The sequence below is a fragment of the Dasypus novemcinctus genome, chromosome 18, assembly GCF_030445035.2.
Source record: "Dasypus novemcinctus isolate mDasNov1 chromosome 18, mDasNov1.1.hap2, whole genome shotgun sequence".
NCBI lineage: Eukaryota > Metazoa > Chordata > Mammalia > Cingulata > Dasypodidae > Dasypus > Dasypus novemcinctus.
The window spans coordinates 60,676,107-60,699,519 of NC_080690.1; the positions used below are offsets into that span (position 1 = coordinate 60,676,107).

Below are 23,413 nucleotides of genomic sequence, written 5' to 3' on the forward strand. Positions count from 1 at the left end.
CCCCGCGTGGGGAGGCGGCGGGCACGGCCCGGTGCTGAGGTCCTGGTGCCCAGCCCTAAGAGGCAGCCAGGTGTCTGGGGTGGAGGCTCTGAACCCACGATCCCAGAGTGGGGAGCAGAAAGGGCTTTCCCAGGAGCGGCCCTGGGTGGAAGGACAGTCAAACCAGCCGGACTGGAAGGGCCGGGCCAGGCCGTGTGGAGGCACTTGGCAGGGGGTTCGTGTCCGGCAGAGGGCAGATGGGTGGCAATCGTTCTGCTCCCTTAGGGCCTCTGGGCCTGTCCTGGGGGACTCCCCCCAGGACAGGCAGACTCGCTGGCTGGAGGGTCCCGGAGCTGTGCCGGGGTGGGGGAATTCCCAGAGTCGTCCTCAGAGACCACCAGGAATGGTGCAGGGGGAGGGCAGGCCACCCTCCCAGCTCCTACCCCACAGCCACCCTGCCTCTCCTCAGACCAGGGGTGGCCGTGTCTCCCCGGCACACCAGAGGTGCTCCTCAGGCCGGCTGGAGCCCCCGCAGGCGCCCTCCCCTGGGGCTCCCTCCTCGGCACGCCCCCACCCTCCCTGGCCCACACAGCGATCGCACACGTGGCTACCTCTGGATTACTTTATTCACATGGCTTGGCCGAGACCCCGGCCTCCGGCCCGCCCTGCCAGTGGCCCCTCCCGGCCCTCTTAGGATTAGTGCTAGTTATCTCACACACAGGACGAGGGAAGGGGGCGACGGGGAGGCAGCAGGGCAGGCTCCCTCGGCCCGGGGGCTTCAGACAGCGGCCGCCTGAGCCCCCTCCGCCCTGGTGGGCCCTGGAGCCCCTGTCTCCGAAAACCCCACACTGGGCAGCCGGACCCTGAACCCCCCCTCCTCTGGGTCCCCGCTGCTGCTCTGGGCCTTGGGGCTCAGGGACACCCTGGGGAAGCGGAACTTGGGTGACTTCTCTCCGCCAGGGGACTTGGTGGCGGTCTCACCCTCCTGCCCCCTGGACACCTTGGAAGGGGCAGCCAGGCCCACACGAGGCAGGCGGACCCGAACCCGGCCCCGGCGCCCCGAGCCTCCTTCCCCGCCGCCCTCTTCTTCCTCCTCTTCGGGACTGGGAGAGCCTTCCCTGCCCGCTGCCTCGCCCTGGCTGAAGCCCACGCGGGGCAGCCTGAGTTTGGGGCTCTTGGCCTTCTCGCTCTCCTCGCCCCCCTCCTTGGCCCGCACCAGGCCAAAGCGGGGCAGCCGCACCTTGAGTCTGTGCCCGGCGTCCCCCTCGCCCTCGGTCACCTGGTACTCGGCGTGGCTGCCCACGGCTGGCGGCGAGAGCTCCACATCAGGCAGCACCAGGCGGAGGGCCCGCTCGGCCCCCGGCGGCTGGCCCTCGGCCCCCTCTCTCCCAGCGCCAGCTCCCGTGGCTGCCTCGCCCGCCTGCGCCTCGCGACTCAGCCCCACGTCCAGCTCGAGCTGGGGCACGGACACCGTGGGCATCTTGAAGACGCCTTCGCCCACCAGCAGCTCGCTCCCTGCCCCCTGGGCTCCAGGCAGAGACAAAGTCACCTGAGGCAGCTGGACCCGAGGGCCTGCTGCACCCTCTGCTGAAGGGGCTGTGCCCTCGGCCTGCTGTCCCGCCTCCCCGAAGCCGGTCAGCTCCACCTGGGGCAGGGAGATGCCCAGGGGCGGCATGCTCAACACCCCCGCCTGGCCCTCGGCGCCCAGCTGCCTGGATGCAGGTACCTGCAGGCCTGACGGCCGCACCCCGCTGCCGGCCACCGCCCCCTCTGCCCGCCCTTCCTCCTGCGCCCCCAGCGTGACCAGCTCCACCCCAGGGATCTTAAGCTGTCCAGCCACGGACTCTGGCTTTTCCCCTGGGCTGATGCGTCCGCTTGGGACTTCGGCTTCCTTCCCTCGAGCCAGCCCAAAGGAGGGCATTTTCAGCTTGGGCATCTTCACCCTCCCATCCCAGCTCCAGCCCTTGCCCTCCAACTCGGCTACCCCTGGCATGAGTTCTCCAGCCTCTGTTTCCCGGCCTCTGACCCCAAACTTGGGCAAGGCGAACTTGGACCCCTTGAGCTTGACGTCGGCGCCCGCCGCCTCCACCTTCCCCGTGGGCAGATGGGCATCCAGGCTGAGCTGTGGAACGGACAGATCGAGGGCAGGCAGCAGGCCTGCCTCCCCGGCTCCTTTGGCCTCAGCCTCGGCCCCTGCCCGAGCCTTGGGGAGTGAGATGGCAAACTTCGACACCTTTAGCTTGGTGGCCCGCCCGGCACCCTCCGCCTCAACCTTGGCCCCCTTTGGCCCCGAGAGTCCAAATTTGGGCAAGGAGAACTTGGAAGAAGGCTTGACTTTCATCTCCACCACCTCTAGGCGCCCTTCCTCAGCCTCCGCCGTGGGCAGCTGTGGAGTGACGATCTCCACCGAGGGCATCCGGAAGCCGCCTTCCCCCACCCCTGCCACTGCCCCAGGGCCCTCTGCCCACTCCACCTTGCCCACCCCGGCCGCTTGGGCCTGCCCGTCCAGCCTGAGGGCCCCCGGCAGGTCTAGCTCCACTGAGGGCAGTGTGAGGGAAGGGACGCCCACACGAGCCTCACTGCCCACCTCCGGCTGGAGGCAGGGGAGCGTCACCAGCTTCCCTGAGACCTCAGTGCCCGCCTCAGCTCGTGAGGGGGACCCTGGCCTCCCCAACTTGGGCATGGCCATCTTGGGCATCTTGAAGCCAAATTCCAGCCCCTCTGCCTGCTCTGCTTTCGGCTGCACCTCTGGAGCCCTGGGCAGCTTCACCTCCGATACCTTCGGAAGGTGCACATCTGGGACCTTTGGCACCTGCATTTCTGGCAGTCGTATCTCCGGCACCTTCGGCAGCTGTACCGCGGGGAGGTGCACATCTGGCACGACCATCTCGGGTATCTTCGGGAGCTTCATCTCTGGGAGCTTCATGTCGGGGACCTTCATCTCAGAAACTTTGGGCAGCTGCACCCCCGGGAGGTGCACCTCGGGCACGGCCATCTCGGGAATCTTTGGGAGCTTCACGTCAGGGACCTTCATCTCAGGGACTCTGGGCAGCTGCACCCCCGGGAGGTGCACATCGGGCACAGCCATCTCGGGCACCTTGGGGAGCTTCATTTCAGGGATTTTGGGCAGCTGCACCTCTGGAAGCTGCACCTCTGGCACAGCCATCTCCGGCACCTTCGGGAGCTTCATCTCGGGGAGCTTCATCTCAGGGAGCCTCATGTCAGGCACCTTCGGGAGCTGCACGTCTGGGAGGCACACATCGGGCACGGCCATCTCGGGCATCTTGGGGAGCTTCATTTCGGGGACTTTGGGCAGCTGCACCTCTGGAAGCTGCACCTCTGGCACGGCCATCTCCGGCACCTTCGGGAGTTTCATCTCGGGGACTTTTATCTCGGGCACTTTCGGGAGCTGTACCTCTGGCAGTCGCACGTCCGGAAGGGTTGCCTCAGGGACTTTCGGGAGCTTGACATCAGGGACCTTGGGGAGCTTCACCTCAGGGACCTTGGGCACCTTGACCTCAGGCGCTGACACCCCAATGCCAAAGGAGGGCATCTTGATGGAAGGCAGCTTCAGCTTGCTCTCAACAACAGCTTCAGGGGCAGCAGGCCGGGGCTCCAAGAGAGAAAGCCCAAAGGTGGGCATCCGAAGTCTGGGACCCTTCACCCTGGCCTCAGGGCTGGGCTTGGCCACCTTGACCTCAGCAACTTCCTTCACTCGAGCCCCAAAGCGGGGGAAACTGAGGCGGGGCATCTTCAGGGCCACCTCAGGTGCCTCTCCCCGGGCCTCCACCTCTGCGCCTGGCAAGGCCAGGTCCACCCCTACAGTAGGTGCTGCCACATCCAGGGTGGGTACCGTCACCACTGTAGCACCTTCCCGGGTCTCCAGACAGGGAAGTGAGGGCAAAGGGGGCAGCTCCACCTGGGGGACCTGGATCCCGACGGCTGTGGGCTCTGGAGCAGGTGCAGCTGGGGCTGCCAGACCAAAGGTTGGCAGGTGGAGGGCAAAGCCACTGACTGCCTCCACTGACGGGGCTGCCTCCTCCCGTGCCTTGGGGGCTGAGACCTGCGGGACACCCACCTCGGCGCCCAGCAGCCTGGGCCCCACCAGCTCCACCTGGGGGGCTGTGAAGCGGGCTCCTGCAGCCACCTCTGCCTCTGCCTTGGCCTTCCTGGGGGGAGGAGCGGCAGCGGCCAGCCGGGCCACCTGGGCTTCCTCGGCCACTTCTCGTACCCGAAGCCGGGGCAGCTGGAGGCGCCGGCGGGCAGGGGCAGCTGGGACAGGACCCTTGGCAGCCTCGGCTTTGAGGCCCCGACGCAGCCGGGAGAACTTGGGGAAGGAGAATTCGACGTCAACTGGGGCCAGGTCTGCAGGGGTCCCCAGGGCCCCAGGCACCAACTTCTTCTTCTTCTTCACGCGGGACAGACTCTGGATGTTCTGGGGAGAGAGGAGAGAGGCGGGAGGCAGTGGGGCGGTGGAAGGCTGGGAGTGGGCGGGAGGAGCCCCACCTGCCAAGGCAGCCGGCTGGGGCTTGTTGGGTAGAGGGCCTGGTACCCCGAGCCCCACCCCACCTCCAGCCTGTCCTTCCACCATTACTGCCTGCGGAAGGCGAAGGCATTCATTTGGAATCTCATAGCGAATCAACAGGAGTGTAGGGCGGGGAACCCAAGATTCTTAGTTCCCCACCCAAGACTTTCCCCAGCATCCTCATTCTAGAGACGGGAAAACAGCCCCAGAGAGGGAAAGACACTTGTCCAGTCCCTTGGGGACAACAAGTGAATGGCCATCAGGATTCAGCCTGGCCTCCCTGGTTCCTAACAGCCGCCGGTTCAGGTCCAGGGGACAGCCTGGGGGCTGGAGATGCCTCTCCCAGGTGAGTGAGAACCAACCAGTGGATCCCCCTCTCCAGAGAGGTGTTTAAGAGACAGAGGACAGGAGGCGGAAGGGTGATTAGCGCTGGGTTAGTGACAAGACAGAGGGCACCGCCGATCCACGGGGGCAGGAGAGGGGCTCATGGCGCAGAGCCCGGGTCGCTGGGGCAGTCCAGGGCCGGGACCGGGCTCAGCACGCGTACCAGCTTGGCCACCTTGGCCCGCGGGCCCTTGATCTCGTAGCCGGCCACGGTCCCGGGCCGCAGCGCCAGGTCCCCGGTGGGCACAGTGCGCTTCAGGCAGAAAGAGACCTTGTAGGGCTCGGCGCATTGCAGCAGGCGCAGGGCGTCCTCATACTTGAAGTTCTCAAAGAACACGCGGGCGCTCAGCAGCTGGTCCCCTGCAGGCGAGGTGGAGGCAGGCAGGCCATGAGCACCTCCCGCCTCCGCCCAGGCCTGCCCCCCCCCACACACACACACACTTCTTTGGAGCCAGCGCGGAGGAGCCCGCCCTAAACTTTGCTTCCGCGCATCTCTGCAGGATTGCATTGAAAACAACACCGCGATCTTCCCGGCGCCGCAGTTTTAAGGCTGGAGCCCCGCCCCGCGGCCGTAGCTCCACCTCTTCCCCGCCGCTGAGCAAATCCACGCCGGCCCACCCGGGCCACGCGCGTCGCCTTTTCACGTGCCTCGATCATCTTCGTAGTCTAGGTACTGACTTTGCGTCCTTCACTCAGAAAACAGCAACTGAAGGGAACTTCCAGAAGCTCCCACGCCACCTTCCCACCCACCTACTCCTGTGGCGATCTGCTCCATCCTGGCGACTGTTTCTAGGTATGAACTGTCCCCACACTTAGCAAGTCAACCCCTCCACCGCCTCCTCAGGAACATCCTCCAGCAAATCCCCCCTCTCCTCTACATTATTTCTATCCACTCACAAGCATGCTATTATATATTTTTAGGGCTGACTTGACCCCACTCTCCTGTCCACGTGTGCTCATGGTCACAGCAAAATGCGTTGAGTTGTTGAGCTGCATTATTTCCACATCTCCTCTCACCCTCTCTTGAACGCTCTCCAATCACACTTCAGCTTCCCACCCCTCTATCTGATCTGCTCCTCTCAAGATCCCAGGCAGTAACCTCCCCAGAGCTAAGTCCAATGGTCACATCCCAGGCTTCCTCTCCCTGGGTCACTCAGCTTTTGACCCCTCATCACACTCTCTCCTTGATATCCACTTGCTTCTATTGGCTTCCAGGGTGCCATATCCTCTGATTTTCTGACCTGGCAGTTCTTTCTCAGCTTCCTTGGACCACTTCTCCATCTCCATGCTGTACTCACCCCTTTGTCTCTGTCTCAGGACGTCCCTGAGGAGCTCATCCAGATTCAAAAGTTTCAGAGGCTTATGAATCCAGATTCATAAATATGCCAACAACTCCCAAGTGTATGTCTACAGGCCTAACACTCTCCCTTCCATTCTGGACACATAATCCAACCGGCCCTCCACATCTCCGCCTGGGTGTGGAGATGGTCCAGTGTTCCCGTCTGCGGAACCAGCCATGTCATCCTCAGATCAAAAATCCTTGGATGCATCCTTGACCCCACTCTTTCCATCACACTCCATATCCAGTCCTACAGGCTCCTCCTTCAAAATATACCTTCACTCCCAACAGCATGGTTTTGGTTCATATATCACCCACTCACCTAGGTCATTATAGCAACCTCTTCGTTGGCCTCCCTGCTTCCAACCCGGTCCCCCATGGTCTACTGTTAACGCATTCAATTCATAACCCTCTGCTGCTCATCCATTCAATTCATGTCCCTCCAGTGCTCACCACCCTCCCAGAATAAAAGCCAAAGTCCTCACCAAGGCCTATAATGTTCTCTAAAAACTGCCCTTCTCCTAATTTGCTCTCTTCTTCACTAACTCTACTGCATGTACACCGGCTTCCTTGCTCTTCCTCCAACAGGCCAAGCACACTTCCACCCTGAGGTGCTGGCAATGGCTGTTCCCCCTGCCTGAAAACACCTTTCCAGATGACAACACAGCCTGCTCCCTCACCTCCTTCAGGCCTTTCCACCCTTCCCCACCCTTCCTGTTTAAAAGTGCAGCCTCCCACCTGGCATTCATAACACATAATGCCTCCTAGTTAACTACTAATTCACTTATTTTACTTAAATCTGTCTCTCCCCAGTGAAATGAAAGCTCCACAAGTGCAGGGATTGTCTTTTTGTTCACTGCTGTGGCACAAGCACCTGGAACAGTGACTGGAAATAGAAGGTACTTAGTAAATAGTTGTCGCGTGAATAAATCACAGCAGCCTTATCCGTGTTTCCTAAAACACCCCACATTTACTACACTCCCCTCTCCACAATCTTTAAATTGTTAAATCCACCCTTTCTTCTGCCCCAATAACAAAACAACCAGCACGCACATAGTGCTCACTGTATGTCATTTAGCTGTGTGCTGTTTTCAAATACTGACTCACTTAATCTACATAATAAACCTATGAAGTAAATACTAAAATTAATCCCATTTTAGAAATGAGAAAACTAAGGCACAGGAAAGTCACAAGCTAGTATATGGCGGGCTTGAGATTCGAACCCACACAATTGACCTCCCGAGCAAGCCCTGGGCAGATGCAACTCTGTCGCACTAAGCCCCGCCCCAAGCATCCAACCCCGCCTCCGGGTCGAGGCCACGCCCCCACACACACCCTAAGCCAGTAGCGAAGCCCGGCGGATTCCGGACTCCTCCCCGCAGGGTCGCCCCGCCCCCAGAAGATGGCCCGCCCACCTTCCTGAAGGCTGAGGCTCCTGGCGGCCGGCGAGTCCTCGCGCAGCTCGCGGACGAAGATTCCCTCTTTGCCGCCGCCCGCCACGTTGATGCCGCTGACTCCTGTCTGCGCCTCCGTCTCCACAATGATCTCCACCAACTCTGCCCGCCTCAGCTCCTGCGGAGGGCGGCGAGGGATCACCCTGGGGCGCTGGGGCCGGACCTCGCCCAAAGCCCGCCATCGCGTTAATAGTAGCTCTTAAACGGGTCCTCGTGGCACGTGCCCCCTTTGTGCGGCCCGGGAGGGACATGCGGGCCCACCTACTCCAGCATCGCCCCCTTAAGCGCGTGCGCGTGCGGGCGGCCGGTTCTCTCGGATTCTCGGAACAGTTCAACTGCCGGGTGCGGAAGCCCCAGGCCCGCGGCCGGCAGGGGCGGGGCTGTAGAGGGGGCGGGGCTGTAGAGGGGGGCGGGGCCCTCTGGGCCCTGCCTCGTGACGGAGGCGGGGCTAACTTGGCCGCCGGTAGGAGCGGGGCTGTCTCCTACGGGGCGGGGCGGGACGGGGCGGAGGAGGGGCCGGAGGGTTTGGAGCTGAGTCGGAGAGCACAACCCGCCAGACTGGGAGTGTCAGGGCAGGCCCGAGAGGAGGGTCCAAATGGGGTAGGGAAGGGTGCCAAGGATGGCAGAGGGACGTGCCAGAGTGCCTGTGCGAAGCTGGGGCCGGGCACGGGGTGAGACGCATGGCCTAAGGATGTAGCTGAGCTGTGGGGAGGGGATTTCACAGCCGCAGAGCCAGGGATGGAGAGAGGATGGGATGCCCAGGAAAGAGCTGGACCCTTTCGCAGAGCGGGATGGAATGGGCTGAAGGGAGGGGAGGGAACTGGCCTCCCTGGAGGCTTGGGTGTATGTGACTATGCTCTATTGTGGACTGCATGACCCCAGGACCTGCATAACGCCCACGGGAGAGGGAATCCAGGGAAGGGGGGTGCGTGGGTAATGACTGGTGGACTGGCAGACACGGTATTCTGGGTATTTACTGTAGATGGTGCTGACCTGGCCCTGGGCCTGGTCCAGCAGCACACTGTGGGGTTCACATCTGGGCTTTCCAGAAGTGGCAGTGAGAGACTTGGGTTCCACTGTCTGGGAAACTGGTCTGCTGTGTGTCACAGGGTAGAACCTTGCCCCCTCTGGGCCTATTTCTCCACTGTAAGGTTGGATGACATTGTGTATATTGGGAAGAGTGATCGTGATCCGGGATCTGAAGCAGCAGAGAATGGAGAGGACAGTGTAATGGACAGGGCATCGAGGCAGGTACAGGCTGCACTTAAACCCCAGGGCTTGGAGAAGGAAAGCAAGTCTGGTCAGATACTCCACAGCAGTGGCCCCAAGGGCCCGGCGTTGAAGGGGTAGAAGCATAATGGCAGGGGCAACGGAACAGCATGGCATCACCACCACCCTTGAACCAAGCAGGCCCTGGCTAAGCATCTGACCTGCGGCATCTCATATCCTCCTCCCCAGGCTGCACAGAGGACACTGAGAGGTGAAGTGGCTGCCTAATGCCGCGCAGTAAGTTGAGCAGTTGGGCCTCAATGTCAGGTCTGTGTCCCCAGAACCCGCATGCCATCCCATAGGCAGGACCCCCTCACGCTTCATACACACCCCCACCTGCCACACCCAGCCCTGCGTGTGCTGTGCCATGGGACACGCTCAACACTCCATTTCCTTGACTGCCTGCAGTGAACATTCCCAGAGGTTTCCCAGGTGCCAGGCTCTGTGTAAATGACTCAAGTAAGTCACCAACATCCTTGGAGGTGGGGACATTGTCCCCACTTCACCAATGGGGAAACTGAGGCTCGGAGAGTTCAGGTCACCTGCCCAGGTCTGCACAGCTGAAACGGCAGGGCTGGGATTTGAGCCCAAAGCTCACATCCTTAACCCTTCACCATACCACCCCTTCTGAAGAAGGATTTCTGCTGGATTTTATTCCATCAAATCAGCTTCTTTGAGACTTGGTCTGAGGCAGACACCATGCCAAGCACTTTACATACATTAATATATATTTTTCCTCACAGTGACCCATAAAAGAGGCCCCTGCAGCTGTTTCCATTTTACAGATGGGGAGACTGAGGCACCAGAGGAACCAAGAGGTGACTGCTTGTTGCCCTAGTCTGCAGCCCCTCACCCAGGCCCCAGAAGTCCCCCTTGAAGGACAGGGGCACGCTCACCTCAGCACTCCGGCTCCTGGCTTCCATGGTGTTTCGGGGAGTGACTCGGACCCCAGGCTCCTGCCTCCTCTCTCCCTTCTGCTGCAGGACCAGCTTCAGTTCTGCATGGAGCAGCTGCCTCTGAACCTGCAGGAGTCGGGAATGGAGACTTGAGGCCAAGAGAGGATGAGGGGTGGAGGCCCAGCAGTGATGGGGAGTTTAGGGTGGGTACCAGCAGGGCGAGAGCACCCCCCACCCCACTGTTCTCTCACCACTGCCCGGGCGCAGGCACCCCCTCCTAGCAGGAGCTCGGCCCGGGATGCTGCACAGCCTCCTGCGGGGCTCGCGCCCTTCCTCTGGGGTCTTGCTGCCTGCCAGGGAGAAACTGGACATGAGGCCTCTGCTAGGCCAGGAAGGGGCAGGGAGGGACATGTGGCATCAGCCAGGGCTCACCTCTGGGTCACCTCCAGCTCCTCGGGCCTCCTGGGTCCGGGGCTCTAAGAAGAACAGTAACGTGAACAGCATTATCGGCTAACACCCCTTGACCGCTTCCTGAGTGCCAGCGCGCTGCCTGATCCTTCTGTCAATACCCTATTGCCACAATGCAGGTGGGGAAACTGAGGCTCAGAAGACCTTTACCCAAGGTGACTCAGCTGGACAACAAACAACAAAGTTAAAACTGACCTGTAGGCCTATCTGAGGGCAGAGCCCGTGCACCCAACCTTCACTGTAAAATAATTATGACCCCTGGCATGTGGTCCCCACGGGCAAATTACCTTCCCTCTCTGTACCTCAGTCTTCTCATCTATAAAACGGGGAGAACGAGAGCACCTACCTCACAGGTCGGTTGTGAGGGTTCACTTGCTTAGCACATGCTAGGCAATTTACAAGTATTCACACCCATGAAAAAAGCATTCGCTGTTGTTATCACTATCTAATGATGATAGCATTATTACGAAGAACTTCCTGTGGCCTGACCTTGTGCCTGTATCAAATACCTGCAGGCATCTTCGCAGGTGAATCTCAAACCAGCCTTGTGAAGTCGGTGCTGTTTATGAGCCCATTACAAAGAAACAGTGAAGCTTGGAAAGGGGAAGTCACCTGCCCAAGTCACAATTGTCTGAGCCAAATCTTGAACCTGTCTGAAAGCTTCAGCCCCTTCTACAGAGAATAACGCAGCTCCTTCTAAGGAGAATGCTAATAACGAATGGGTATCGAGTGGTGACGATTTGCCAGGTGCTGAGGCCTGCCGTACCTTCCACCTCATGGTGGGAAATACTATCTCCATTTTACAGAGGAGGAAACAGGCTCAGAGAGGTCAAGAGACTTGCTCAAGGTCACACAGTGAGAAGGAAGCAGAGCTGGGGTTCATATGCAGCCTCCTGCCCGGCCCTTCTGGGGAGGTGGGACGGACCCTGACCCCCACCCCCATAACCCTGGGCTCCCAGCCCCCACCTGGCATGCCTTCCCGCCAACCCCTGCTCTGCAGGGAAAGGTCAGGCCTCATGTGGCACATTCCCTCAAACAATGGCCTGTCTGCTGTGCCCAGTTGAATTCCGCCCCTGCCCACCCACCCCCAGTCGCACAATGGCCCTTCATGGCCCACTCCCACCAGCCAGGACAGAGGACACAGGGACCCCTGCAATGCTCCCACTGTACCCACTCCACTGGCTGGCCCCCCACAGCGTCTGAAGCCTCCTCTCTGGGTCTCCCTGGGGGTCCTGGTCTCTGTGTCCTTTCCTCTGAGCCTCCAGCCCCTCTGAGCAAGAAGGGGGGCTCTCCTGGGCTGGCTCCCTTTTCTGGGGTGTCTCCTCTGAACTGGACCCTGTGTTTGGACCCAAGAGCCTCAAAACCACCCTGGCTGTGGTGGCTGTTACAAGAGGACACTTAGGCTCAGAGAGGGAAAGTGACCTGCCCAGGGTCACAGCCAGGAAGGGGCAGAGCAAAGGCCCGTGCCCTTGACCCCTACTTAACTTGCACTAGAGGCTCTGGGCACTACGGGAGTCTCAAGCAGCCAAAGCTGCTGGGGCAGGACCTGGGTTGGACAGGAGGGGCCAGGGGTGCCAGAGACAGGCATTTTTAGAGGGGTCTCGTTGGTGCGAGGCCTCATGGGAAGGAAGGGTTAGGACTCCATTTTACCCGTGAGTACGTGAGGATTCAGAGTAGGAAGTCGTGGTGGCAGAGCCCAGATTGAACCTAGGTCTGAATATCCAACTCGGAGTCCCTTAACTGGAACCATGACACAGCATAGCATAGAGCTGGGGTTGGGAGCAGCCTGGTACTTGTAGGTGGGGGTTGAGGGGCTTCTCCTGGGCCCCAGTTCCAGCTCAGGCAGCGAGGGCCACACCAAGAGCCTGGCACAGGCGGCTCAGCCAGGGCGGGGGCAAGAGAGAGTGCCCTCCTTCCTCAGCGTGCCCGGGACAGCTGCCCGGGGCCTGGTTATATTTAGCCCTTCCTGAGCCACGTACCCAGCTCCTGGGGTGGGGTGGGGGCAGCTTCCGAAGGAAACCCACCCCACCCCGGGTACTCTCTGTTCCCAGCTCTGCCCAGCCCACTGGGCAGGAGGAGCAGGGCAACTGCCTGGGGTGTCCCTGGCTTGTGTTGGAAGACCTAATGGTGAGCCAAGGCCAGACGGGGCCTGCAGATGCCCACAGCCCCATGCCTCGCGTGGTCACTGCGGCTGACCTGGTACGTGCCTGAGCTCCCAGAATTCCCTGAGTCCCCAGGTCGTGAGCATTGGCTATGCTAAGATCCTTCCCTGCCTTGGCTAGTAAAACCCTCGCCAGACCTCCCTGGGGCAGGCACACGTAGATACCCATTTAAGATGCCACTAAGGCCCCTCAGAGAGCCTGGGGGGTGGGGGGTTGGGGTTGGGGCCTGCTGAGGAACCCCAGGCTTTGCCCGTCTGCATCCTCCTCCCCCTGGTGCTGCCACCAATCTCATTTGGGCATTCTTCCCCAACCACCAGTGATCAGGGAGTGGGGTGTTGACCTGGCACATGCCAGGCCCCTGGACTTCCCCTCACGGGGCCTCAGTCTCCTCACCTTTAAAATGGCACCAATAAAAGGGAATGGCAGACATAAGGACATAAGGTGCTGAGAATATTCCCAGTTTATAGTTACGCTCAATTAATGTAAACTAGTCTCTGATCGCAACAGGGTATGGGGGGGTATCTCACAGTATCTCATATCCAACCTTTGCTCCCCAGTGACCCCCACTCTCCCACTGCCAAAGGAGAACGGCAGGTGAGGGACAAAGTCCAGCTCGAGCCCAGACCTCCCATCAATAAAATCAGCAGCCGCCTCCCCATCCCGCTACTGCAAAGGCTAGAAACTTCCCCACCCTGGGTATCTGCCCCAGTTCTTTCTAAGCAGCAAATTATTACTTCCACAGCAGCCCTGAGAGGTGGCCTCTGTCCACCCATTTTAGAGAAGGGAAAGCAGAGGTACCAAGGGTGCAGTAATTAGCCCAAGGCTCCACAGCCAGAAAGAATGGGGCGGCTGGGATTTGAACCCCGGCTCTGGCTCTGGCAGCACACTCCCTCCCAAGCCCCAGGCACCCTCCCAGCACCTCCCAGGACCCTGCATCTCCTGCCCCCTGCTCCTCAGCCTGGCTCAGGAGGGGACTGGCCGGTCGGTCCTTACCGCTGGCCTCCAGACACCTCCGCGATCTCCCTGGTCCGTCTGCTCTGCCCCAGCCCCAGCTGGGGGGGAAAAGGAATGGGGAGGGGGAGGAGGGGGAGACCCCAGCCATTGGCTGCTGGGGTGTGATGTCATCAGAGGGTGGGCAGTGGGGAAGCAAACATCCCCCTCTCCCAGCTACATCCATCCACAAAGGGGTGGGGAGCCGGGAGCCAGCTGCCCTTCCTTTGCCCCTGCTAAGACCTCTACTGTGAGTCCTGCCCCAAGGATTGGCTCATTGCTACCCCAACTTGGAGACTCAGCACTCCCCCCCACCCCCCCATCTCCTGGCTCCCTGACCTAGGCCTGGCCTGCTGGTTCCTGGAGACCCTCTGCTCCTTCTACTCCCTCTCCCAGTCAAATCCCATCTCAGCCACTTCCCATCTGTGTGACCTTGGATAAGTCACAGCATTTCTCTGGGCCTTAGTTAGTTTGTCTCTAAAATGGGGTTAATAAGAGTGCCCACCTCCTGGGGTGGCTGTGAGGATTAAAACTTACAACAGTGCCTGGCCCACAGAGCTACTTCTAAGTAGTTTTGTGTAATCGCTATTCACACAAATTAGGGAGCCAGCTGGGTTTGTCAGGACTTGGGCCTGAGTGAGCCAGGGCATGGGGGAGCCCCACTTTCATGTTTATAAGGGTGCTGCTCTTTAGGGGGGCACTCTGGTCCTGGGAGCAAGGGGGCAAGGTGGGCTACTTCTGCCTAATTTATCACTACCCAGCCAGGAGGTGGAGAGCAGGGATCCAACTCCAGTTCTACTGGGCCCCGGAGATTCCGCTGCACTCCTCTGTGCCCTCCGTTTCAAGGAGGCTTAGGGATGGTAAGCGACTTGCCCAAGTTCACTCATGGCAGGTGACTTGCAGCTCTGGGGTCTGAACCCAGATCTGTCCAACTCTCCAAGCAAAGCCACCAGCCTCACCCCATCCCCCAGCCCCGGCCCCGGCCCCCAGCCTGCCCTGACTCACCAGGCCCCAGGGGACGGCACAGGGAGCACAAGTACCCCCACATGCCCCTCACGCCCACCGGCTGCTGTCTCGGCTGCTCTGGGCGCTGTGAATCCAGGGCTGGGGCCGGGGTTGGGACGAGACTGGGGGATTACCCCCAGAGCACGAGTCAGCAGCTTCTGCCCCATTGTCCAGCCGGGCGCAAGCACCAGGCCCCCCCCCCTCGATCAGCACCCCCTCCCCTGGCTCCAGCTCGACAGGCCCCCCGCGCGCCTTTCCGCCAACCCACACTGAGCAGTTGGGGTCTACTCCCAGGGGCATGGGGGACTAGGAACAGGTTGGCAGGATCCCGGAATGCCGAGGGCCTCTCCACTTCTCCCCCAAATGCCCCCTGCCCACTTGCTGCCACTGGGGAAGGCCGGAATGTGCTGAGCTCTGGGAAATGCCTTCCAGTCCTGGCAGCGACCAAGTGCTGGGGTGTGGCCAGAGCCCAGCTGAATCCTCCTCCCAGGAGGGATGGAAGGGGCAGCGTGGCCAGGGCCTGCCAGTGGGCCTGAGGAGACCCTCACCCCATCGCAGGCGCTCTCTCTCGCTCTCGCTCTTGCTCTCTCTCTCTCATTGATTCACATATTCACTTGTTCATGTATTCATTCAACAAACAATCACAAGTCCTTGTTTGGTACCTTTACTGGGCTCTGGAGACAGATAGACCTAAATCCACCCTGTGGGGACAGGATCAGGAAAGGATTCCTGAAGGGGGTGACATCTGAGCTAAAATCCAAAGGTCGAGGAGGAAGGAGCCAAGGAAAAGGCTCAGGAAGAGAATTCCAGGTGGAGGTGCCAAGGTGGGCAAAGAACCAGAGGTGAGAACGGGAGCAGTCCTTTATACAGTATCAACAGACATCCAGTGAGCACCTGGTCTTATGCCCGGGCCCATGCTGGATGGTGTCAGGGACACCGTGTGACAGAGACAGCTGAGCCTGCCTTCTCAGGGTTCACAGTCCAACTGGAAGACCAACCCAGAACGGTCAGGCTTGTGGTAGGAGAACCTTGATGGGGGAGGTTGGGGGCTGGAGAGCCCAAGGTAGGTCCCTGCCCAGCCTAGGAAGGGGGTCAGCGTGGCCTTCCTGGAAGAGGGGACAACTGAGCTGAGATTTGAATGACCCAATGAAGCAAGAAAAGAGAAGAGGGAAGGGAAGCGTTGAATGGGCAGAGGGAGTGGCCTGTGCAGAGGACCTGAATCCCGAGAGAGAGCACAGTGCGATGACATGCCAGGAGCTGCGGCTGTGCCCTCATTCGAGGCTGTGTTCTCAGGGCCAAACCTGCCCCTTCCCTAGCATCTCTTTCACCCGCTATTCACAGACTCCTCCTCTCTCGCCAACCCTGTGCTGGGCGGTGCTAGGGACGCAGCAGGGACGATGGCAGTGCCTCCCTGTACTCAAAGGGGGAGACAGACACAAAAGTGATCAAGGTAGCAAGTGTATAATTCCCAGCTGAGCCACATGCTATGAGAGATGGACCCCCCTCCACATCCCTCTGGCACTATTGGGAAGGTCAGGGGGGACTCCCCAGAGGCAGTGACATTTGAGCTGGCACCTGAAGGATGCTTAGGAGTTAATACAAAGCTGTGGGTAGTGGATGAAGAAGAGTGGGTTTCAGGCAGCGGGAACAGCCTGTGCAAAGGCCCTGAGGTTGGAGGGCCATTTGAGAAGTTCGGTTTGTGAGGGGAAGCTGAGAGGGCCCTCTGTCACAAAAAGCAGACAACTTTGCTTCTTCTGAATCTTTGGGGAAAAGCCTGTGTTTGTATGACGTTAGCTGTAAGGTTTTTGGCAGATGCCCTTTATCGGGTTAAGGAGGTTCCCTTCCATTCCTGGTGTGCCCGGAGTTGTTGCCCTGAATAGTGCGCCTCTCCCTCTGCCTCTCACTCCTTGCCTCTGGGGCTCCCTTTGTTCCTGTCTTTTTTTTCTCATCCTCTCTGTGTCTGTGTCTCCCTTTCCCTGTTTCTCTTTGTCTCCGTCCGTGTGGGTGTCTCTCTCTGTGTCTCTGTCTCACTTTCTCTCACCCGAGGGGTTGTGGCCAAGGGAAGCCGAGTTTAGGGGGTGGCATCAGTGTCCTGGTTCCGGCCACCTCAGTAAACACAGGACATCCTGCGGGGCTGGAGCGGGGGGGAGCGCCTACTCGGGGCCCACTCTCCCGTCTCAGCCAAGCAAGCCCCACCCAGCCCAGCCAAGGCCTCACCCTTCATGCCCACTCCTGCTCCGCTGCCCACCCCTCTGAGTGCCAGTCTCAGGGGCCCCACACCTTCCTGGAGGCCTTCCCCGGGGTGTCCCCCTGGCCCTTACACCCGCGGTGGCCCTCGCTAACATCAGCATCAACCCCCAGACCTGCTTCTCCTCCCAATCCCCCCCCTCCCCGCCCCCAGTCCCGAGGCTGGAGTCCTGGACCCCGCCTCCTTCCTTCCAGCAGTCCCACAGCCTGTCCCCGTGCCTTCCCTCCCCATTGCCAGTCCTGGTCACTCACCAGCCGCTCCTCTGGCTCCTGGCCTCCAGGCTCGCCCCTACCACACCCTCATGGCAGTCAGAGGACTCTCTACTTCGTGGTGCCCAAGGCCTTGAAGTCAAGTCCTGGACCTGGAGGGCCCTGGCCCCTGCCAACCCTGCAGCCCTATCACTTACCACTGCCCCCAACTCCAGCCAGACCCAGCTGCTCCCAGGTCCTCACCTCCCAGCCTTGCACATGCCGTTCCCACTGCCTGGAACCATTCCCCCCATTGCCCCAGCTGCCCCCCCTCCCCACCTCCTTCAGGCTCAGCTGGGAAGTCACCTTCCCCTGGCCTGGAAGCCCGGGCTGGGTCCAATGCCCCGATTACAGGATTTCAGGGCACACTGGAAGCCTGCCAGCTCTCAGGACTCCTCACTGCAGCAGTTTAATTTGGGCACCTGCTTAAGAGGAATAGCTGACATTTATCCAGCATCCACGATCCGTCCAGCTCGTGAACCCCTCTGCTGCTCAGCACCACAGCCCCGCCGGGTGGCTAGAGCCATTCTTCAGCTTTAAGGATGAGGACCTTGAGGCCCAGAGAAGCTGCTCAGTAAATGCCCACTGAACGGATGGCTGGCACAGAGGTAGGAGAACCGTGGAAAGGTCGAGTCTGAGGGCCGAGGGCAGGGAGAGACGTGGTCAGAGTTGCCTTTTCTTTGAGCCTGACACACAGTAAGCCCTGGATAAATCTTTGCTGAATAAGGGAAGGCAGGAAGAGAGGGAGGGGAGGGAGGGGAGGAGGAAGGAAAAGGAGGCAAAGGACAGCTCTTTGCAGTTCTCCCAGGTATCCGGGGAGAGAAGCGTGTGACAGGGTCTCTGTGGCTACCCACAGAGGGGAGCTGGCCTGGGGGGGAGGTGGGGCGTGTGGCAGAAACACACAGAGGCCCTGTGAAAAGCGGCCGCAGCTCCGGGCTGGCAGCTCAGCTAGGAATGGTGTGGGTTCTGGAATCTGCTGGCCGAGATGACCAGAGTGGCCTCCTGGGGCCAAGCCTGAGGGCGGAGGGGCACAGTGGAGCCAGGCGGCCTGCACAACCATCCAATCCGGGGATCAGAGATGGGGAGCAGGGGGCAGGTCCTCGGGCATGAGCCCTTCATAAACCTGCGAGCTCTGGGGGAGGGGACCAGGGCCGAGCTAGGCCATATGGTGCCTTTGTGCAAAAGAGAGACCCCTTCCTCAAGGTACTTGACCTCCATCTGCTGGAAAACTGTCGTAATAAATATGTAAATTGATGGCGCCTGCGAGGTGCGCGTGTGGCAGCCCCTTAAATACGGAGCCCAAGTGCACAACCTGTGCAGCTGAACACAGAGGTCCTGGGGAGAGAGGCCACACTGCTGACCAGGCAGTGCAGCGGGAGGTGGCAGAGTCGTTGACAGAGGGGCAGGCTGTCTGCTTCAGCAGGTATCAAAGACCCCCCAATTTAGCATCAGAAACAGGCCCTCCGGGTGTGGTAAACAGAGGGCACTACTGAGCCTAGCCTGGGGGACTCTCTGACCCCTGGACAGATCTCCAGGTGACACACAGACCCGCAGACTGGGCACCAGGGGGCATTGCGGAGCTCAGCCCCGGCTCCCAGGGTCGGGGACAAAACTGAGCCCCCCGAGGTCGGAGCCCGGCGCCCCGCAGTCCCCCCCCCCAGCCTGGGCACCAGCTCCCTGTGGCCCGTTTCCAGCCGCCCCCCTCGCCAGCCTCTTCCACTTCCAGATATGGGCACAACTTCCTCCGCTCCTCCAGGAAGCTCCGCTCCGCCCGCCCCTTCCCGCCCGAGGGGCCGGCCGGCAGCTCCCCGCTTCCCCCGGCTCCACCCCAGCCGGGGCGTCCCTGAGGCTTCCGGCCAGAGGGAGGGCGCCGGGGCCCAACGGTCTTGGTGTTTCCCCGCCGGCGTTTCCCCACCTCGATGCCCGCCGGCGCCTCGGGTGCAGCCCTGCGCCGCCTTCGCCCGCGCCCCGCGCCCCGCGCCCGCTGCCCCGCGCCCCGGCCCGCCGCGCCCTGCCCCCGGCGCCGGCGGGCGGGACGCGGCCCGGGGCCCGTGCCAGGCCGCTGAGTGTGCGGCGCCCCGCCCAGCCGGGCCGTGGAATGCGGCCGGACGGCGGGGGCGGCCGCAGACACCGTCGCCCGGGCGGTCAGGCAGGTGGCCCCGGCTCGCCCGGGCCTGGGTTCCTTCTAGAAGGACTGCACGACTGCGTGTCCCTCGGGGCGGTTGGGTCCAGCCACCAAGCCTAGTGACTTTTATTTCAGAGACAGCCTCCAAGTTGCCCTGTCACCTGCCCAAAGAGATTTGAGGCGGGCAGTGGATTTTGTAAAAACTGGCTGGAGTCTCCCCTTCCTTTGCTGTTGCCCTGGAGTTGGTCGTCCGTGCTTCTTGGAGAGGCTCGGTGGAGCCTCTGGACTTCTGCTCTGTTTCTGAGCCAATCTGAAAGCTCCCTTTGCCCCCTCCCCCCACTCCCCAAAGAGAAACAGACTCCAGGTGAGGGCTAGATTTCATTTTAAAAAGTGGCCTTGTGTCCCCTCCTCCCCCAAAGTCTATACACACAGAGGCACATCAGGGCAACCTGGCTGTGTGTTCGGGGAAGCTGGTCCAGGTGACTAGCTAGTCAAAGCAGAGAGACCTAATTGGTCCCCTTCTCAGGCCAACAAAGTAGTAAAGTCCATGGTTTGAAGCCCACCTCCAGTGATGACCTCTCAGACCCTCAGTTTTCTCATCTGTAAAGTAGAGATGATATTCATCCTATGGGGTTCTTATGAGGATTAAATTAGTTAACACATGGCAAGTGCTTAGAACTGTGCCAGACACAGAGTACTCAATACATATCAGCCTTTCTTATCTCATCTTCGCATTAGCCCAGAGAAATAAACACACAGACTGGAGATTTCCCGGGACTGGTTTTAATTTAAAAAAAAAAACTGGTTGAAGTCTCTTCCCATATCAGGGAAGGAATATTCCAGGCTAGGACCCCCAAGGAATTCAGCTCAGCACGGGGCCTGATTCAGTCACATTCCAGTCAACAGGCCCCATCATTTCAGCACTCGGGGCAAATCCCAGATGCCCCCACCAGCCCTAAGACAAGAGGACAGATGCAAAGTTGCCCAGGACTGGATTGTCTCTTCACAAACTGGCCCATGCCGCTCTCTTTGTACTAGATACGTCAGCTGTGTCTTTCCAAGGAGAATTGGTCCAGCCACCAGGCTCAGTTTGCACAGACAACTAAAGCCCCCCAGGGATCAGCGCCCCGGCCCCGGCGGCCGCTCCAGGGCCTGTGTGCCCACCAGCACATCCATGAGGTAGTCCAGCTCAGCCTCATCCAACTCGGGCGCCTCCGCCTTGCCTGGCCCATCCGCAGGGCCGGGTTTGAAGCCCTCAGAGGCTGGTGCCCAAAGTTCACTGTCGTACATGGAGGTGTCGATGTCCTCAAAGAGGCCCTCGAGCCCATCGTCCAGCAGACAGCCAGTGGCTGGGCCCAGCAGGTCCAAGGCACCCAGGCCAGTTGGGGCTCCCCCGGTGGGGTGGCCTGGTGGCCCCTCATCTGCCAGGGGCTGGGGGGCCTGGCTCAGGCCTTCAATGTGACTGAGGTCTTCCAAGAGGCTGGACATAGAGGCTGAGAGGGCAGCATCCGAGCAGGCCAGCAGGCTGTCGGCCACGCCGGGAACTGCAGGCGGGCTGGGCACCGGGGGCAGCGCGGCGGTGGGCGCCATGGACGCCTGGATGCGCCTCAGTGTGTTCACCACCAGTACCAAGTGCCGCAGGTCCGGCTCGCTCTGCCGCAGGCTGTGGTGGAGTTTGAGCACTGAGAGGTCAAAGAGAGAGCTGGAGGCCACAGCTGGGGGCGCCTGCGCCACTGCTGCGTGACCAGGATCCAGCCACCAGGCGTCAGTTGCCAAGGCTTCCTTCTCCGCCTCCTCCCGCTTGCGCTTCAGGCCCTTGCTCAGCATCGTCTGCAGGGAGGAAAAGGACCATTCAGGTATGGAAAGCAGACGTCAAGAGTTCAAACCTCACTGCTGGTAACTGCTGTCCATGTGACTGTGGGCAAGTCATTTTACTTCTTTGAGCTAAGGGTGCCTTAGGAAACCTTTAAGATATGGGTGGTGATAGTATCTACCTCAAGTTGTTTTAAGAATTAAATGAGATAATATACCAAAAAGCAACAATGCCTGGTACATAGAACTCTCATTAATAAGTACTCTTAGTTATTAACTATTATTAATTTCTTCATTCAACCATACGAAACGGCCAAGATTCAACCTTTTTTTAAACCTAAAAATGTGCTGTTTCACCAAGTTCAATCTAGTATTTATTGAGTGTCTACTATGTGTCAGACAATAAATAAATAAGCAAATACAGGAAAATTACAGACAGTGCTAGGAAGACACTCAAAGATTCTGGGCAGGGAAGGCTCCTCTGAGGAGTCAGCCATGGGACAAATCAGGGGGCAAGCATTCTGGGAAGAGGGAACAACAACAAAGGCAAAGAAAGGCCCAGATGCTGGATGAGCCTGGACTGGAAAAGGCTGGTTGATTGGTCCACAGAGAGTGTGCTATGGTAGGAATGAGGTGGGGGCCATGGGCATAGGCCAGGTCACAAAGAGCAAAGTACAGAGTTTGGATTTCGTTGTGAGGAGAGTGGGAAGGGTACCCTGCAGAGAGGGGAGTGGTGCTGTGACCATGATCCGAGGACAGGAGAATGGGGACCCCCACCCATTCTGGAGTAGAGGGCGGTAGTAGATATGGAAGGAAGTTGGCCGATTCAGGATGTATTTGAGAGGCAGAATGGACGGGGCTTGACAGGAAACGGTGACGGGCTCGGGGGTCACTGTGAGAAGCTTGAGCACCCACACACACCCTCCTCGAGTTGGGGTAGGCGGTCCTTGGAATTCTAGAGCCCTGGCCCCACCTGCTTTTTTGATCCAGGCAGCGCTCACCTTAAGAGTGACCCCTCCCCTACTCAAGATTGGGTCCTCTCCCCTTGCCCCACAGACCCCGGAGTCCAGAACCCACAGGAATTTAGCCCGGACCCCGGACCTCGCCCCTCGGCGCCCTCTAGCGGCTACCGGTCCGGCATTCCCCTGGGGATTCCGGCCCGTCCGACCCCAGAACCCTTTACATTGCCCCGCGTCCCGGCTCTCCTTTCTGTCTCTCGCTCGGGGTCGTGCGGCCCGGGATCCCCGGCGGACTTTTCTGCCCTCCCAGTCTCCCGCTCGCTTCCGGCAGGCAGTGGAGGCGGCTCCTCCAGAAGCGGCGGCGGCGGCGGGGGCGGGTGAGTCACACAGCCGGAGCCAGGGAGCCGGCGCCTCCGCCCCCCGCCCGGGCTGCGGCGTGATTCACCCGGCCCGGCCGGGCGGACGGCGCGTAAAGGCCGGCACGTCTCGATCCCGGGCAGCCCCGGTGGGCACCTGCCGGACCGGGGGCTCGAACTCGTCAAGGGACCCCGCCTGCCCCTTCTGTCCCTCGGCCCCTTCTCTCCATTTACATACCCAGTTCACCAGCTGCCAATCAGAAGGAAGAGGGAGACAACCGCAGCCAATCAGGAAGCGGCGGCAGCATTGCTCGCCTGCTCTTCTCCAGCAGCCCGCGCTTGGGTAACGAGACGCAGTTCTGACTCCGGCTCACGACTCCAGACTCTAGACTCCCCTTCGGTCCCGCCCACTCCCGTGCCGGCCCCACCCTCCACCTCACGGATTGGTTTTGGGCGGTGATGGGCGGAGCCTAGCAGGTTGGAAGGGAGGGGGGGTTGGCTTTAGGGCGCATGCCTCGCGCTGTCCGAGTGAAGCAAGGGTGACTATTTATATACCTTGCCCGACAGTGGCTCCGAGGGAAGCTAGTGTCGCATAGTGCAGGCACCTCACATCTACCCGTGCACGTGCCGGACCCCGCAGTTGGCTTCTTACCCACCCAGCCCTAACAGGGGTCTGCACTCTAGGCCAGATATGTCTGGGTCAAATCCTCAGTCCATGCATGACCTTGGAAAAATGTTGACTCTCTCTGAGCCATACAGAGTCTGTTAGAAAGGGCTCCTCTTTCCTCTATCTCCTGAGGGATGTGAAAAGTAAAATAAGATCATATCTGTAAACACATTACACCAGACTTAGCAAATGGTGGACAACTGGACTCGATTGTGGTTAGAAAGGGAAGGGAAGATGCCCCCAGAGTCGCATTCCGGGATAAAATCCCGAAGCAACTGTGTGACCTTAGGCAAACGTTTTCATTTCTTAGGGTCTCAATTTCCTTTTCTCGAAAACAAGGAAAAATAAGAGCATTTGACTCAGGATTGTTTTGAGGATTAAATAAAATATCGTGCGAAATACCCAAAGCAACATGTCCTTTTGTTACTAGTAATAGCTGTTGTAAATAGCACAGGCTTTTCATTCAAAGTTGGAGAACAGCAGGGATGGGCTAGAAGTAGGCAGGAGTTTAATTCTTGTCCCATAAA

At 59.9% G+C, this 23,413-nt stretch overlaps 2 protein-coding genes across 4 annotated transcripts; both read right to left on the reverse strand.

The window, feature by feature from the left end:
- Window positions 1–587: 587 nt before the first annotated feature.
- On the reverse strand, window positions 588–17,007 carry PRX (periaxin). 2 transcript variants are annotated; one of them, XM_058280263.2, is made up of 7 exons: window positions 16,971–17,007; window positions 10,279–10,322; window positions 10,098–10,196; window positions 9,847–9,972; window positions 7,643–7,799; window positions 5,052–5,248; window positions 588–4,414 (listed from the first exon to the last, which is right to left on the reverse strand). In XM_058280263.2, the coding sequence occupies exons 4-7, from the start codon at window positions 9,871–9,873 to the stop codon at window positions 758–760; spliced, it is 4,038 nt and encodes a 1,345-aa protein (XP_058136246.1). In that variant the 5' UTR covers window positions 9,874–9,972; window positions 10,098–10,196; window positions 10,279–10,322; window positions 16,971–17,007; the 3' UTR covers window positions 588–757. The 2 variants fall into 2 exon arrangements, with proteins under 2 accessions (XP_058136246.1, XP_058136247.1); XM_058280264.2 differs by lacking the exon at window positions 16,971–17,007 and adding an exon at window positions 13,470–13,503.
- Window positions 17,008–19,853: 2,846 nt separating this feature from the next.
- On the reverse strand, window positions 19,854–22,603 carry SERTAD1 (SERTA domain containing 1). Of its 2 annotated transcripts, none has more exons than XM_004474043.4 (2): window positions 22,458–22,603; window positions 19,854–20,922 (listed from the first exon to the last, which is right to left on the reverse strand). In XM_004474043.4, the coding sequence occupies exon 2, from the start codon at window positions 20,917–20,919 to the stop codon at window positions 20,212–20,214; it is 708 nt and encodes a 235-aa protein (XP_004474100.1). In that variant the 5' UTR covers window positions 20,920–20,922; window positions 22,458–22,603; the 3' UTR covers window positions 19,854–20,211. The 2 variants fall into 2 exon arrangements, with proteins under 2 accessions (XP_004474100.1, XP_012386645.1); XM_012531191.4 differs by lacking the exon at window positions 22,458–22,603 and adding an exon at window positions 22,088–22,258.
- Window positions 22,604–23,413: the final 810 nt, after the last annotated feature.

Bases quoted from the DNA above. Each gene is read 5' to 3' on its own strand.
- PRX (XM_058280263.2), bottom strand. From the start codon at position 9,873: ATGGAAGCCAGGAGCCGGAGTGCTGAG. The intron at 7,800-9,846 runs GTGAGCGTGCCC...CGCCCTCCGCAG, and splicing joins CCAGGAGCCGGAGTGCTGAG to GAGCTGAGGCGGGCAGAGTT. The intron at 5,249-7,642 runs GTGGGCGGGCCA...CCTCGCCTGCAG, and splicing joins GAGCCTCAGCCTTCAGGAAG to GGGACCAGCTGCTGAGCGCC.
- SERTAD1 (XM_004474043.4), bottom strand. From the start codon at position 20,919: ATGCTGAGCAAGGGCCTGAAGCGCAAGCGGGAGGAGGCGGAGAAGGAA.